General features: G+C 45.5%; 1 protein-coding gene across 50 annotated transcripts in view; it reads left to right on the top strand.

Annotated features, from left to right (window-relative positions):
- CELF1 (CUGBP Elav-like family member 1) overlaps nucleotides 1-15,653 on the top strand; it is a 74,935-nt gene extending 59,282 nt beyond the window's left edge. For 19 of the 50 annotated variants that reach the window (XM_082747670.1, XM_082747700.1, XM_082747680.1 and 16 more), the window contains 9 exons: nucleotides 29-108; nucleotides 443-604; nucleotides 3,305-3,380; nucleotides 4,859-4,987; nucleotides 5,331-5,441; nucleotides 6,168-6,353; nucleotides 8,553-8,696; nucleotides 9,138-9,304; nucleotides 9,393-15,653. In XM_082747670.1, coding sequence (XP_082603796.1) covers nucleotides 29-108; nucleotides 443-604; nucleotides 3,305-3,380; nucleotides 4,859-4,987; nucleotides 5,331-5,441; nucleotides 6,168-6,353; nucleotides 8,553-8,696; nucleotides 9,138-9,265 — 1,016 coding nt within the window. In that variant the 3' untranslated portion in view covers nucleotides 9,266-9,304; nucleotides 9,393-15,653. Of the gene's footprint in view, nucleotides 1-28; nucleotides 109-442; nucleotides 605-3,304; nucleotides 3,381-4,858; nucleotides 4,988-5,330; nucleotides 5,442-6,167; nucleotides 6,354-8,552; nucleotides 8,697-9,137 lie in introns of all 50 variants that reach the window. The other 31 variants (XM_082747689.1, XM_082747668.1, XM_082747665.1 and 28 more) reach the window with 5 other exon arrangements.
- Nucleotides 15,654-17,097: the final 1,444 nt, after the last annotated feature.

Below are 17,097 nucleotides of genomic sequence, written 5' to 3'. Positions count from 1 at the left end.
AATGAGTTATTGACACTTCTCTTACCAGGTTGTGCATTTGTGACTTTTACAACAAGAGCCATGGCACAGACGGCTATCAAGGCAATGCACCAAGCACAGACCATGGAGGTAGGGAGCAGATGACTGAAAAGGGAAAGTTCCTTAGCCTGAGAGTACTAGGACAGTTGGCCATCAAAGCTCTGCAGCATGTTCAGCATCCGATTGCCATAAAGGTTAAGCAGGCTAAACATCTTAAATGAAAAAAAAAAATAATGCTCTCTTTGAAATTAACGTACTAGAAGTAGCCCTTTTAAATTTGTCTTTTGCCACTTGTGTCTATCAGGAAGAGAGTCATTTGGCAGTGAATGAAATTAGAATGCATCCTGTTTGTCACTACAAAGGAGGATTTTTTTTCCTCATGCAGAAGGAGGAATTTGACCCTTTGGCTTTGGTGTTTTCATAGGGTTGCTCATCTCCTATGGTGGTAAAATTTGCTGATACGCAGAAGGACAAGGAACAGAAGAGAATGGCCCAGCAGCTCCAGCAGCAGATGCAGCAAATCAGCGCAGCATCTGTGTGGGGAAACCTTGCTGGTCTAAATACTCTTGGACCCCAGTATTTAGCAGTGAGTCTTTGTGGTTTGCTTTCTGCAGACTGTGCAAGCTCCCAGCTGTTTCTTCTTGTGCTGTCCCTAGCTAATAGATACAATGGCATTTGCAACTTGAACATGTCAAATTTTTTCATAAAACTTCAGGCAGTGCAATATTCTTTATGTTAGTATATCTGTTTCACCATCTCTCTCTTCTCTCTCATCACACATCTTGGGTTATATCTTGAGACTTCGCTACTATTAAAGTGAAATCCCGATTTCCTGATATAAAGATTTAGAAATAACCTTGTATGTCCCTGTCCCTTTAGTTTTTTTAAAAGAAAATCTTGAGGAAATTTTAACTACCAAATATCTTTCTCCATAGTTCTTTCTCCCTGATGTAGAGGCATCTTTAAAATCCTTATCGAGTCCTCCCTGAAGAGTATGATAAATGTTTCTTTCCACTGATTAAGAGGTCAAGATATTGACATGGACATTATTAAATGAGTATTACAGGTGTCTATTTGAGTTGTAGACAGAATTGTAAATAGGTAGATCCTTTAATTTGACCTTGCTTTTGTTGAGTTTGAGTCATGTAGTCCAAAGGCTCCAATTTGTTATTTAGATTCGCTAGATCTACGGTACATATTATAGGGGATCACCACTGCTTTAACCCTTAAAAGAATAGCAGACAGCGCAAGACACTTAAAACTGTCTCATCTATGAACCTATCATCGAAGGAAAATCGGTGGTGAAACCATTAGATGTGTACGGATAGTCCCAAAAATATACACACAAGAATAATTACAGTCTTTTATTCCTCATCCTTTAAAACGTTGTTCTATATAGGAACAGAAGAAAGGCAATGATTTCCGTTGCTTAGTACTGAGTTTTGGCTAATTTGATACCAAATAATGGTTTTTATATTTCTGAAATGTTAGAAGAAATCCCAGTTTTCCAGCTAGTATTTCTCTAAGTCAGGAAGTGTAGATGGGGAGGCGCCTGGATGTCTCAGTTAGTTAAGTGTCTGCCTTCAGCTCAGGTCATGATCCTGGAGTCCCAGGATCAAGTCCCACATCCGGCTTCCTGCCCAGCGGGTAATCTGCTTCTCCCTCTGATCCTCCTAGCCCCGCCATGCTCTCTCTCACTCTCACTCTCTCAGTCTCTCTCAAATAAATAAAATCTTCTTTGAAAAAAACACACATCTTTTTTTTTTTTTTTAAATGAAGATGCTTAGTATATCTCAACAGATTAAATTGTTTCTTAGTACAAGAACATAGCTGGTAAGTTAGAAAATTCAGAGAGTTTTTTTTTTTTTTTTTTTTTTAGTCTTTTGCCAAAATGATAATATGTTTAAAATTATCTCCATGATATGCATTTGCTTTTCTTAGAGAGTTTTGAAGCTCTTTTTAGGGAAGACCCCCTTTTTATTGCCATTGCCACACCCAACAGTGCGTGATGGTGTTTGTTGAGAGCTGTGGTCTCTTTATTTTAGTTAGACATGATCCCTGCCCTCAGAGCTGTTCTCATTTAGGGAGGAAATGAAGGTGCCGGGTACAGTATGCACAGTCCACCAGCTGCAATTGAGCACATTGCCTGAGGTATTTCAGACAAAAATAAAGACATATGGGTATATAAATGGTATATTATCATTAATTATGAGGTTCTTTCTGGAATAGGTGGACTTGAACCTGATCTCTTTCAGACTAGAGCAATAGTTTTTAATCTTCGTGGGGTGTGGACCCCTCTGAAAGGCTGATAAAAATTATGTGCGTGTACATTTTTTCATTCTATGTTGGAGGTTTGTGGACCTCCTGAAACCTTTCTGGACTAACGGGGTTCATGATGACAGAGGAACTAGGTCAGGTGTTTATGGGAATGAGCAACCAGGTTGAATATAGGATCCAGAAACAGGAATATCCATTGTCCATAAGAAAAAGTGATTGACTTGAAATGGATCAGAGGTTTTTAGCAGGTTTGTTGGACAAAGGTTGCTATATCCCAAGATAGTGAATAAGGTCACGAAGATCCGTAAGCTCGTGGACAGGCCTCCTTACTGTATTTGTTAGGTGACAACCATTGTATATACACTGAACTGATCTGTCAGTCATTTGGTTATCTGCAACAGTGGAGACCAATTTGGGATGGAGGAGATAAGTGGGGCTGGATGGATGTGTGGAGAGCATGGAAAGACTGATTGATTAGTCATGGGTCTGTTGTGATCAGCAAAGAATGACTCCAAGAAAGAAATAACCCTAAAATGGTTAGACTTGATATTTAAAATATTTGAAGTAGGAATTGGGTATTTAGATGGAAATAGTCTGCAAGATAAGATGTGTGGCCCAGACTAAGGAGAACTTGGGAGAGAGGGACTGGAAGTGGCAGTCATCCATGTGCAGTTGCTCGTTGCAGTGGATTGCATAGCTGCTTGAGTTGAGCTTAGTTCTCTGCTCTCCTCCTGTCCTCTGCTGTGCTGCCTTCTGTTTCCCAGGGACTGGAGCCTGGCTCAGTACTCAGTGAATGTAACTGTCTTCTGGGCCAGGGCTTTAGCTCTTGTCGTATTGTCCCGTGCTGTTATAAGCCTCATGTTTCTGTTGTGTTGGCTTGGGTTCTTGTCTTCAACTCTCTTCTCTCTGGGGGCCTCTGCACTCTCGCTTTGCTGTGCTGTAGAGTTATCCCAGATGCAGAACCAGCCCTCACTCTCACTCTTGTTCTGTTTTTTGGTGTAATGTCTAGCTTTATTTGCAGCTCCTTCAGCAGACTGCCTCCTCTGGGAACCTCAACACCCTGAGCAGCCTCCATCCAATGGGAGGTAAGTGTTTCATGGCTGCGGAGGAGCAGCAGCAACCAGGCCACCAGACCCAGCTAACAACAGTCTGAGAGTTTTGCACCGTTTGTACAGAAAACAAATTTTTCCCACCTGTTCATAAACCTGACGTAAGATGAACATCCCACGTCCCAACTGCTTTGTCTCTGGAAGGTGGTTCTTTTCGTTGCTATGCAGGATAGCTCTGAGGTTGTCTGATCCCCACCCCTTTAAATCTCTGTAGAGGAGGAAAATGGAGAAGAGCTGTTAGCAGGAGTAGACTATCTGAGGCCATTTTGATAAGGAGGAAATTGCAGGAACTCTTTTTATTTCCCCATTAAAGTGACTTTTCCAGTGACTCTTTGAAGCCTAAGAAGGCATCCATGCAAAATGGCCAGAAACTGCTAGAAACTAGGCAGTTAGTTTTTCTCTGTGTCTTATGCATATTATTTCTTAGGTGAATTACCTTTTATTGCTGTTAATGCTGTTAACATACATGGAAAACTTAATTGACAGATACTTGAGTGATGACAAAATGGGGCTCCCACAGACAAACTTGAAGGTAGGGCCATCAGACAAGTTAGCGGAGGTGGGGAGTAAAGCGTTTGCAGAGTCCCTTGCTGCTACCCCTTCTGCAGTGGATAAAGGCTCAGCAAGTACATCTGAGAAAGGGGTAGTTAGTATCAGGTGAACTGCATTTTGGTATTTGAAAATTTTTGATAGTGGTTCACTTTGTGTCAGGTACTTGGAGTTTGCTATGTTTTTGGAAATTTGCTACACTGTAAATCTGTGTTGTAGTTCAGTTTTTATTTTCACTAACTCTATCCTGACCCACCACCACCCATCTGCTTTTCCATCATCCGGCAAATGGTTTGCAATACAGTCAGTGCAGTTCAGATTCTTGCTCCTTTTAACTGTTGCTTGGAGGTTTTTCCCCCTCAGTGTTTTTTTCTCCTCCTTCTGATGAGTAATCTGTTCAAGGAGTGGTTTTTCTTCAGTCTTTCTCCTTACTGGTTTTTTCACATGCGTCCTCCTCTGTTACAACCCACCTCGGTCACCTGGATCCTGCTGTGTTTTCTGCCTGTAAACCTCCACTGGAAAGAGCAGTAGGAGTGAGGGGCTCAGATGCAGTTCTGTTCTGTGCCACAAGTTTTGTCCTTTGTTGTTCTCTTGGTCACTTGGCTTCGTGGTAAACCGCAGATCTTACCCTCTCTTGGTTTCCTAATTGCCAGTCCCTGTTAGGAATATTCACTTGGGGTGGCATGCTGTTGGATTATATATCTCTTCTCTTGAGGAAATGATGTCAAGTTTCTTGAGGAGTTGAGTGATACCTGAATCTTTTTAGAGCCTTGTAGTGTTGCTTGTAAGGCTTATTGAGAATAGTTCCTCTTTGGAACCAGCCTTTACCAGTGTTTGCTGTCATTGCTGGAACGGATACAAGGAACCCGTATGTGCTGGCTGATCTCTTGCTTTGGATGTTGCAGGGTTAAATGCAATGCAGTTACAGAATCTGGCTGCTCTAGCCGCTGCAGCTAGTGCAGCTCAGAACACACCAAGTGGTACCAATGCTCTTACTACATCCAGCAGTCCCCTCAGCGTACTCACCAGTTCAGGTAAGTGTGTCATTTAGAACCAGTATGCCCTTGTGTGCCTTGGGCAGAATCCCCAGAGAGGGTTCTGTCATTCTGGAGAGTAGTTAACATCTATTTCCAAAGGGGTCAGACTGTGAATAATTAATTTTCAAATGTCATCTTCTGACTTAAGAGAAATCTCATAATTTTTAGTTTGTTACAACTGTCTTTGACTTTATGTCCTACAGCGACAGTTATTGGAGTCAGTAACTGAAAACCTCTTTACGAAGAGAATTCTTGAGTAGTATCAGTCTCGTGTTTGGTTCCTGTTGACATCCGAAGCATGTGTTGGCTCAAGTTTTAACACCTGGCTTTCTGATCACAGGGTCCTCACCGAGCTCCAGCAGCAGCAGCTCTGTCAACCCCATCGCCTCCCTTGGAGCCCTGCAGACGTTAGCTGGAGCCACGGCAGGCCTGAATGTCAGCTCTTTGGCAGGTGAGGGACAGCCCCTGATGTGATCAGACCGTTTGTTGTGCAGGTAGCACCTTTAAACAACCTTGGTAGGTCACCATTAGACTGAATAGGGTGGCCTGGTAAAGGTAGAAATAATCATGAGATTTCAAGTTAGACCTGAGTTAAATCCCACCTCTCCCCCTTAGCTAGCTGTAACATAATACCACCTTTCTAAGGTTATTTTTTCATCTGTGAAGTGGGAAGAGGACACTTTAAGGGTTGTTAGGTAAATGAGAACATAGGTAAAGGGCTGAGCACATGACTTAGTACAGTGTCCAGCATGTAGAATGTGTTTAAATAAATATTAGCTGTTATTTTGACGATAGGGTTTACCCACATCTTGTCTGAGACCACACACACCCCTTTTCAGCACCCAAACCTGGGATGCTTCTTTTATCACATTCCAGCTCTAAGTGAGAAAATGACAGAAAAGTCAGAGAAAATGGAGCAGGTCAGGTTAAGTAGTATCACTTCTTGCACAGGTTTGAAAAAGGTAATAGGAAGAGCCACATGTGGGTGTGGCATTTTTTAATGTTCCTTATTTTTAATGTTAATAAGGCCTGATGAGTGTCCTCAGATCTGACCATTTAGATGGGTCGTCCTCCTCAGGGAGAAGCTGAAAGAGAGAGAAAAGGGAGAACTTTGGAGTTTGTTTTGGTGCCACTCAGGTCTTTCCCATATGTTAATCCTGCTCTTCCCACCATGAAGGGATGGCTGCTTTAAATGGTGGCCTGGGGAGCAGTGGCCTTTCCAACGGCACCGGGAGCACCATGGAGGCCCTCACGCAGGCCTACTCGGGAATCCAGCAATACGCTGCTGCAGCACTCCCCACTCTGTACAACCAGAACCTGTTGACACAGCAGAGTATTGGCGCTGCTGGAAGCCAGAAGGAAGGTGAGTAGAGCTGGGAGGCTACAGTTAGGGATGGGGAGGAGGGGGCAGAGGGGAGATGACTCCACCTACAGCAGAGGTGAAGGCAGGACAAAGGCCAGGAGGACCAGTCAGGCAGTCAGGCCGATTCTTTTCTTTGGCACTGTCAGACATAGATTCTGTAAGCTCCGTAAACTGTAGTCTCCTTTTGGAATGTTTTCTGGTTGTAGCTCAGATCAGAACCTCTGCCCTCCTGTGATCAGGCTGCAGGTTTTAGGTGAAGAAACGTACTGACCTTACCGTGTGATAGAATTTCACAGTCCTTTTTTTATTTGTTAGGAAGTCGTCTTTGTGGATTACAGATCTGTCAGAGGGTATTTTCTGTCTAGGTGTCCCTTTTAAGCTCTTTTATTTGGCATTTTCCTCATTTTTTGATCTCTGTTTTTCCTAATTGAGGACAGGCTGAAGTTGATGGGGCAGAAAGAGTTACAGTCCACGTTGGTGAATTAGGAAATGTGTGCTTTGACATAAATGATACTAAGTGCAGGAGAGACTTTATAGGCAGAAAGAGGCCTGACAGTGGTTCGCATGAATACATGGTCCTGCTGACACCTCTGTGCTCCTAATTGACTGGATTTCTGTAGCCAGAAGCTGGCAAGGTTTAAGCACTAATGTGGGGGAAAGACATGTATCCTCTCTTGTCACGCCAGCTAGGATTCTTGGGATAGTGCATCCTCACCTGTTCTGAGTCAAGATGCTTCTGTGCCCTAGGATATCATAGTGGGGGAACTGAAAAACCATGGAGACAGACTGTAAAGCAGGAAGAGCATGGGGTGTACCATGGTGCTCTGAGGACTGATGAATGGGAAAGAGGGATGGAGAGTGCCAGAGGCACAGCATTTTTGTAGCATGGTCAGAGGCCTCTCACTTCACATCTAAGCAGAGTCCAGAGGAAGTAAGAAAGCAAGCCATGCATGTATCTAGAGGAAGAAGAGTAATGGGGGCAGAGGAACACCAAGTGGAAAGGCCCTGAGGCAGCACTGTTCTGTAATGTGTTTGGCAACAGCAGGGAGGCCTGGTGGCTGGAAAATGGCAGGACTGCAGTTCAGTAAGGCTTCTTTGGTTAGAAAGTCTTTGAGCTTAAGTGGTTGGAAAAGGAAAGCACATTTTATTTTTGAGCTCAGTGTTAAACATGGGCACTTTTTAAAAATGTGATTTCTTTTTAATGAGGTACACTTTACATATGGTAAAATTCACCCTTTTGGGAATATATAGCTGTGTGAGCTTTAGTGAACATGTACAGTCATGTAACCACATTTCGTAGATGGAGAATGTTTCCATCACTCCCAGAAATTCCATCATGTCCTTTTGTAGTCGTTCCCTGCCCCCACCCCTGCCCTGCAGCTGCCAGTCTTTGCTCTTCCTGTAGTTTCTGGCACAGTTTGTTTTGTTTTGTTTTGTTTTTTAAAGATTTTATTTATTTGAGAGAGAGAGAGTGAGCATGAGAGGGAGAAGTTCAGAGGGAGAAGCAGACTCTCTGCAGAGCTGGGGCCCAATGTGGGACTCCATCCCCGGGACTCCAGGATCATGACCTGAGCTGAAGGCAGTTGCTTAACCAACTGAGCCACCCAGGTGCCCCTCTGGCACAGTTTTGAACCTGTTTTGTTTGTAATCTCTTTCTGCCCTTTTTCTCTGTGTCTTTATAAGCTTTTAGTCTCCGGTTTTATTGTACTACATACAAGTCTGCCAACTTTATTGTTCTTGCACTCATTCCTCCCACAAGGTTGAATTCCGATACCCCTCAGTGGGAAGGAGTCTGTTTCAGTGATTGCTCTTCAGTTTCCTGTTTTGTATTTGGAGAATCTTTAGTTCTCCAAAGGATTCTGTTTGTTGGGATACAGACAGGTTTTGTTTTTTGGGTTTTTAAGATTTATTTGAAGAGTGAGGGGGAGAGAGAAAGAGGAAGAACGGGGGGGAAGGACAGAGGGAGGGAATCCTTAAGCAGACTCCCTATAGAGCCCAACGCGGGGCTTGATCCCAGGACCCAGGACCTGAGCCAAAAATCAAGAGTTGGCTGCTTAACTGACCAAGCCACCCAGGGGTGTCAGGATAAAGACAGTTTAACTCAGGTAGAAATGAGAAACAGTGGTACCAGGGTGGGGGCGGGTAGAGTGGGAGGTCAGCTTGACATTGATGCCTTTTCAATCGATGGGTATTTTGAAGGTCCAGAGGGAGCCAACCTGTTCATCTACCACCTGCCCCAGGAGTTTGGAGATCAGGACTTGCTGCAGATGTTTATGCCCTTTGGGAATGTCGTGTCTGCCAAGGTTTTCATAGACAAGCAGACAAACCTGAGCAAGTGTTTTGGTATGTTGGCTTCTTTACTGGTGTTGGGAGGGTTAAGTGTCATTACCACTGAGAATGAGAAGGGGCTGATAGCAGGAAGAACTGGGTTTACGTTTGGGTTACTGTTTAATTCAGCCTTGGGCAAGACATCATGACCTCTTGTTGAGCCTCAGTTTTTTTTCATTTCTGTAGCAGGACGGTGGGTTTCTATCCACACTGTTGTTCCAGAGGTTTAAAAAAAAAAAAGGTATGGAAATAGCTTGGTCCAAAAACTTAAAAGTGCCTTGTAGTTGTCAAGTGGTATAGTCAGGAACCTAATCTTGATATAATTTCCGGACTTCTCATCCTGCTGAGAAGTTTGGACTATCAGACTATGCTCATAAGCTGTCTTCTGTGTAGGGAGGACGCAGAGTCTCCTTGCTTCATCATGCCCCTAACCCAGGGTTCTGCTTGGACACACAGGTTTTGTAAGTTACGACAATCCTGTTTCGGCTCAAGCTGCCATCCAGTCCATGAATGGCTTTCAGATTGGCATGAAACGGCTTAAAGTGCAGCTCAAACGTTCGAAGAATGACAGCAAGCCCTACTGAGCGTGCTCCCCTCTGAGACTGGAGTGAGAGGGTCTTCTGGTAAGTGGGGGAGGAGCACCCTTAATGATTCGAAGCCCTAAGGCTGTGTGTTGACAGCCCTGGACCCTGATCCCTGCCACTCTCGCAGGCACAGCTTGCCCTGAAGACTCGGCTACTGCCTTCTGTGGGAGTTTCGCTTCGTACAGAGGACGAGTTTGTGCTTTGGTTTCCAGTGTTTTACTTTGGAGTTTAGGTGCCATATCCTGAGTTTTTTTCTTTATTTAAAGTTTGCTGTGTTTGTAACCAGTGTGTGTTGAGAAGGACCAACATCAAACCGCCCTGGGGGAGGAGGGGGAATGGAGAAACATTAAAAAAGAAGATCAGAGCTTTCCCCAAACTGCCCCGAGAGAGAGGACTGAGTGAAACCAAAAACTGACCCCAGAATCTACCTTAGTGCAAGAGTGGGTGGAATGAGAACTGGCACCCAAGAGCCTTCGGGGGTGGAGGCAGAGCTGCCTTTGGAGGTGAGGAGAGTTGACCCACACCCAGTGGCCCTGGGAGCTGGAGGCTGAAGCACTTCCCTCGCTGCCTGCTGAGTTCTTGCCACCTATTTTTCAGATTCTTGTGCAAGATTCCTGCCCCTCTTTCCCAAGAAGGGAGGACAGTTCTTTGGGAATAAAGGACCTGTTAAATTAGCTTGACATGCAAAAAGCAGGGAGACATCACCCATTAACAGCTTTTTTAGCCACCCATTGGTGTTGGGTTGGCTCTGCCTGGCTGGTGGCTGGCTATTAGGAAGAAGAGAGGTCTAGTCAGAGAGGTCGTTTTTAGTTTATTTCAACACCACATGGCCCATTTCTAACAGGCCCTTTAAATAAGGCCTCTAGAGAAGACACTGTCTGGTTTCCTTCCTTGTAGTTGACCACAGCAGAGTGTGTCACTTCCATCCCAAGGCAGATTTCTCTTGAGGGTGAATCCGAGAAGGGCTTATGGTATGTAACTGAAGGGGGCACCTCTCCTGAGCAGAGGGATCAGAAGCCATTGCGTTAGGGAAGGAGGAGGAGGAGCCTACTTCTTGGTGGACCTGAATCGGAAGGGCTCTTTAAGCCAGAGTGCTGCGTTCCTCTGTGACCAGCACCTAACTACTTAGAAGGATGAGAAATCTGCACTTGCTTCCTTTGTTGAGGGGTTCCAGCTGTAGTACTCCCCCCAAAGGCAAGCCTCTCTACTAACCACTGCAGCCCCTTCTGCTCTTGGGGACAGAGGAGACTGCAGGACATTTACAGCCTCCAGATGGATTTCGTGTTCATTTACCTCAGTATTACCATGTTCATTTTTGTCCTCGTGCTTACAGTTAGCTCCCTGCTGCCTCCCACAGGTCTTACTCCAGCTCTTACCTGTGACCCACACAGCCTCTGGGCCCTGCCTCTGCTCCAAGAAATGCTGTGGGGGTGGAGAGCCAGAAAGGACGTGCTGTTGGGAATGTGCACCTGGGCAGAGGTAGCCCTGTGGGGATCTCTTAGCCAAGGCCGGGGAACTGGGTCCTCGCAATCTTCAACCTCACAAACATCAGTCCTGACCCCTAGCAGTAGAGATGAGACTAAAGGGGTTGGTTTGGTATTAAGTCAGATGGGGGGCTCTCTCCTTGTCATGCTGTCCATTTGGGTCACAGACAGGGATTGACCATCTTGCTGTTGTACAGGTAGTTTGGTGGTGTTGGATTATCCCATTGAAGCAGGGACAGCTGTTCCCTTCTCATAGTGATATCTTGGGTCTGTTGTCCTCTAAGAGACGTGAAACATACTTCTTAAGCTGAACCACGTAAACTTGAATTCCGCGCACTGGGAGAAATGTGTCCTGTGTTTCAAGGATAAAACTGTTCCAAAGGCTTCCAGGGTCATGATGGGATTTTTTAAATAAATGCAAAAAATAAAAATAAAAAAGAAAAAAGAAAAAAAGAAAAAAATGCTAGGTTGGGGAGGCGCTGTTCTGAATCCCAACCGGCTGGAACCAAGAATGTCGTTTCTATTTTTATAGAAGTTTTATACAGCTCCGGGGTGGAGAATATTTATTACCTAAATTATATCTCTGGAAAAGGCCAGGATTTTGTAGAATCCAGAATGTGATTGTTGTACACACAGGGTGCTGTGTATGATTGAAACTACTGACTCTCTGTGGCCCGTTTGCAGCCCAGCTAATAATCTGCCAGAGGGGAAGGAGTTAATGCTGTGAATTGGCAGAGGAGAGAGCTGTGCTCCCCAGGGTGCTGCGGGTGCTGCCGTGCTGCGATAGCTGACCTTCTGTTCTGTCTTCCTCCTTGGCCATCGCGGGGTTTTCCAAAGCCCAGAATTCCACTCCCATCCCCCACTTCCCCCATTCCACTATTATTTGTCCTGGGCTCTGGGATCTTATGAAACGGCTTTTCGAATAACATGAAAGGCAAAGGTGCAATCAGCCTGCCTTTGATAGCAAACCCAGAGGTTTCATACCTGTTTGTGGGGTTCTCTTTTCTAAAAGGAGTGTGTGCCGCAGCAGGGCCCTGGGCTGCCATAGCGGCCAGCTGGTGAGACCAGGCACTTCTCCCTGTTCTCCTTTCCCCTGCCCAGTGAGTGAGCATAGTAGCACTGCCCTTGAGCACAGTTCTCTCCCCAGGCCAAAGATGGTTTGTGAAGAAGCTGCTCCCCTGCAAGTCTCATGGTGTGGAAGGGTTCAGCTCGGAGAGTGGAGACTAGCAGTCAAGTCTTAAGCAATCCTTTTCTGTTGTGTGGGGGTTTCACTTACATAAATGTGTTTTCTGCCTATAGTTTTGTTCCTTGCTTGGGTTTCATCATGAAATTGATTTGCCTTGAATGCAGCCAGATACTGTTTCCTGGGTCCCACATGAGTGGCCAGGGCCTGCATGGAAGCTAAGAGCTTGGATTTCTGGAAACAAAAGGCCATCCCCATAGAACTGAGGAGAAATCCTGGCCCTCTCCCCTAGAGAGTTTCCCCCACCCCAGCCATTGTCTTCTACTTTCTCCTGGGTTTGAGGAAGGGAGAAGCTGGAGCTCTGCTCCACCAGAGACCTATCTTCTCCCCCTACGGACTTGTTTGGGCGCCTCAGGGGAAATCCAAGCCTTAGGTTCCCTTCTGTCTCTGGCAGTTGGATGTTTTCTTGGTGTCCTCCATGTCCTTTTTGACTTTTCCCTGTGTCCATTGTTAGCATGTGCAAAAGTTCCCTGTCATTACCCAGCCCCCGCCCCGCCCGCCTCCTCATTTCAGGGCTGTACACAGTGAGTGTTCCTTTTCTCTCTCTCTCTCTCTCTCTGTTTGGATGTATTGCTCTGTGTAACTCAGTGGGTCTCCCTCTTTCTGGTTTGTTTTTTTTTCTAGATTCCTGCCGTTTGTTCATCGTTGTGCCTAAAGCATGTCGATGTGGCGTCAAGTACATCGTCCAAATCCCTGTCTCTTCAGCTTCTCTGATGCTTGAACTCTCACCTTTGACCTTGTGTTGACCTTTGATGCTGACGTGTATTTTTATTATGTTTGTTTCTTTCTTTGTTATTTCTTTTTTCTTTTCCTTTTTTTTTCTTTTGTGCTGCCAAATTGGTTTTGCTAGAACGACTGCTGAAGGGGAAATATTTAAACTTGCATTTGAATATAAAAAAAATCTATTTTTCTAGAACTTCATAAGATAACCACTTGATTTTGTGATTCCAATTCTTTGTAACTGTCTTCAGAGCAGCCCTACTAGCACATACCGCGTGGTGTTTGTATTTCTGTGAACACACAGCCAGTCCGTTTCTAGGCTTTGTTTCTCTGTGTGCTTAGTTTTAAAGACAACTTTGAAGTAAACAATGAAATAAAAGATGTCACTAAAACCTTTGAGGCTCCTGAGCACATTTTGCTGATACAGTTTGTGGGGCTTGAGGAGACTGCATGTGTTCTTTTGTTTTTCTGAGTTCTCAACTGCAGAAAACACCTGAACCCCCTTTCCTTTTTGACCGCAGGCTGCAGTTTGGGCCCCAGCCAGCCCTTTTTCTTTTTCTTTTGTGGTTCTTCCCTGTAGTGACCCTGCAGGGAGCCTTCAGATCCCTCTGGCCCCTTCCCGTCACCCCCTCAGCCCCTCAGCCCCGCTGTGCCCACCTCTGTGCTTGTTCCTACAGTCTCCACAGCAAAATGTGATGCTTTGATTTTTTTTTTTGTTTTTGTATGGTTTTTGTGTTTTTGTTTTTAATTTTTCCTTTCCTACTAAGATTATGCCCAGAAAAAACAAGTTTTGCATGTTTCCTGCTGTTTCTTCACACCTTCGTATATATCACCTTCACCTCTCTGTTTTCTATAGTTTGTGCAAAAACTGACCGATTTAAAAGGGTTTCAAAGAAGCTGTTTTAAATTGTTGTGGGGTTATTTTTTTCAAGATTGTATTGTTTTATTTTGAAGTGGCAACTTTCTCCTCTATTGCCCTTAGAGTGTTTGCCTGTGCACTTAGACTGTCCCCTCGTGTGGCCTCCGGGCCTCAGCGGGGGGCCCCCCAAGAGGCTGGCTGCTCTGCTCAGAGGTGGGTGGGAAGGGGACCGGGAGAGGCATGAGGAGCAGAGATAGAACCCAGAAGGTGGCTGCAGGGGTGGGGGTAGGGGGTGGGCAAGAGGTTTAGTTTAGTGCATGGGGTAGTGAGCACCCCTCAGCCCTGAAGAAGGAGGGTGCTCTTAACCACTCGGAGGACGCCATCCGTGCACTAAGTGGCAACATACCTGCCAGCGCTTTTCCTAGGCGAAAGCACAATACTACAGTCTTCACACTGTTTACAGCCCTGGGCACCACCTACCCCACACTGGCTCTTCACCACAGCTCTGCTCTTGCTTAGCTAGTGGGGTGGGGGGTGAGGGCAGGGATTTCTTCTTCTAATTCTTTTTTTTTTTTTTTTTTTTTGAGTGAAGAGCCAAATAGCTACTGTCCCTGGGTGCCAGGCAAGCCAGTTCCTTGGTTCCCTGAAGGGAACTTGCCCTCCTCTCTTGTGGCACCATCCAGCCTCAGGGTCTTAGGGACTTTTGAGTAAGAATGTGAATGATGGAGGGAGAGGCCAGAGGAGACTAGAGGTCACAGGATGGATCTGTGGAGGTAAGAGGTTTCAGAGGGAGGAGTTTGATGGATTCCACCCAGACCTAAGCTGCTGGTGGGTGGGACAGCTGGGAAGTAGGATTATCCAGGGAAGGGTGAAGAGGGGGTAGCCGAGGGACTGGGGGGGGCGGGGGGATGGGGAAGGTAGAAGCACTGTTAGCATCATCCACGCAGGGGTTGATGAAGGAAAGGATCATGGCAGAATTTCTGCTCTGGGACCCGCAGGTTGCCTAGTAGTATGCTTGAGGCCACTCTCACTAGGAAGAAAGGGCGGCCAATGGAGGCCCAGTGTATGGTAGGCTGCTTAATTTCCTGGAAGGGGTGATTGGGTGGAAAGAGGCCAGGAACCCCAGCCTGAGCGAGACTGCCGTGCACCCCACAGTCTGACTGCACAGAGCCGCCTCTGTTGGCAGAAGGCGCTGAGGCTCCCCTTCCTGTGTATTCAGAATCCGTGTTTGCCAATATATTTTGCTTTCAATTCCAAGAGGAGCTCTGGGAAAACCTGTGGATAAAACCAAATGCCAAACGTTGGACGTTGTTTCCTTTTCCTTTTCTCTCTCTGATTGTTTTAATTGTTCTGTGGTGGTTTTAATGGATTTGAGACCCTGGAGCGGCAGCTGCCTTTCTGATTTCCAGCTGCTTTTTGTGAATAATTTAAAAAGAAAAAAAAAAAAAAAAGAAACTTTACATTTTGGAGACAAACCTGTGTGAGTTTTTTATTGGTACAAACGTTGTATTTAACACTAGGGGTTTTGTACAGTTTTTTGCCTTTTCTACTAGAAAACAATGTAAAGTGATTTCACAATGTGAAGAGAAAAAAAAATTGCCACTATGACCAAACGCACAGTCTGTTCTGCAGCAACAACGGGATTCAATCAACTCAAAAGTCGTGATTCAGCCGTAGAAATGCTTTTCCTTTACCTTGTTTGAGCTTTTCCTTTCTTTCCTGTTTTGATTTGCAAAAGAAAATGTCTTTTTTGTGTGAACTTGTGTTGTACTATGTAGAAAATTATGGATTTTACTTTAATGGTTTAAAAAAAAAAGGCAAGAAGAACCTTTGTCGCTTTTCTGACCTGATCACAGAGTTTGTGTAGTGGATTAAAAAAGAAAAAAAAATTGTTACAAGTTTGGAGCAAGGGAGTATGTGTTTAAAAGGAATCTCCTTCCTTTTTTGTGTGTTTTTCCTTTTGTCCCAATGGGGAACCTAAATCTGTTTTAATTGCACAGACACACGGACAAAAAGTCATTTTGTATCTGCCAAGTGTGGTACCTTCCTTTGTTTATTTGCTATTAAACTGTTTGAGAAGAACTGATGTTGTCTTCAGAGTTGTTACTGATTTGTTGGGGTGGTCAGTGGGGTCCGTGGGGCTGGTGGGGGTTGGTGGCATCCCTGAGGAAGGGGTAGGAGATCCTGGTAAGATTTCATCTTGATATGCCGGTTTCATGAAACTAAACTCGCCTAAGGCTCCTGCAAGAACAGAATTTCTCCCAGAAAACTACCTTCTTCGTTGTCCTCCATTCTTCTGACAATGTCCCTGCTGACACAGGAGCACCTTCAAACTTTTTTGGCAACCTTAATTTTTGTGGTTCTTCCATTTCTAGTATAGTGGCTACCACACTGCAGAATTGGCCAAACTTGTGAGTGCAGATCCCCTCTCTGGGCCTTTTCATGCTCCACCCCAAAGTGGTTTAGCACGTTTCCCCGCTCATCCTGAACTCAGAACAAGGTCACAGAAGGGCATTTCTAAGATTTAGTTTACTACTCAAATTCTAGGATCAGGCTCCTAAGTGAAGCCCAAGGTCTGAGCCTCCTCAGGCATCTGAGAACTGCAGGCTCAGCTCTGGACTGACAGCGCAGGGGCTTGCAGCCAGCACAGGGGCTGTGGGGTGGGCGGGGCCTCAGCCTCCTCAGAGTTCCTCTTTGTGGGGGTGACTGGAGGAGCATTTCTATAACATCCCTCGGAAGGAGCTACTGTTCCCATTCCCATTTTGTAGATGAGCAAACTGAGGTTAAAAGAAATTGGATTGGGGCGGCTGGGTTCTGTGCGGAGTGTGGAGTCTGAGATTCTCTTTCCTTTCTCTGCTCCTCCTACTGGTGTGCATGCTCCCCCCCTCCCTTAAATAGGAAAAAAAAAGTGTTGCCTGCTAGAAAGCGGTGTGCACTAAGAATCAAACCAGGTCTGCCCACCTCCCAACCCCTTTCTCTTAACCACGACTGAGGAGAAATACTCCAGAAAAGCAAATAAATATGCTTTAGTTACCCAAGGTGTCTTCTCTCCACACGACTGCACAGTCCTCTAGGCTCTAGTGAAGGGAACCTGGGGAGCCTACAGCTCTGTGGCTCCCCCAGGTGGTGGATGAACCATTGCAGCCTGGCCCTCCTTAGAGCCGCCGTCTTGGTGTGGAGGGATTTACTGGTAACTACTGCTCCCAGAGAGGTGGTCAGCACGATCCATGAAGGGTCACTTCCGTGAGGAATAGGGTGCTTCCTGCGTTATTCCTGCCACTCAGGTCTTTCCTGTATCTGGTACCACCTAAACTATTCTTTACCTAATTTTTTTTCTGCTGTGGCAAAATTTTCTTCTTAAACCATTCCCCCAAGTAGATCATTCAGTGGTATTCAGCACATTCACAGTCTTTTTTTTTTTTTTTTTTTTTTACTTTATTTGACAGCACAAGTAAGCAGAGGAAGAGGGAGAGGCAGGCCTTTTGCTGAACAGGGAGCCCGATTTGGGGCCCGATCCCAGGACCCT

The sequence above is a fragment of the Mustela nivalis genome (assembly GCF_964662115.1).
Source record: "Mustela nivalis genome assembly, chromosome: 9".
Taxonomy (NCBI): Eukaryota; Metazoa; Chordata; class Mammalia; order Carnivora; family Mustelidae; genus Mustela; species Mustela nivalis.
The sequence above is the reverse complement of the archived record's forward strand: the minus strand, read 5'-3'. Positions and strand labels throughout refer to the sequence as shown.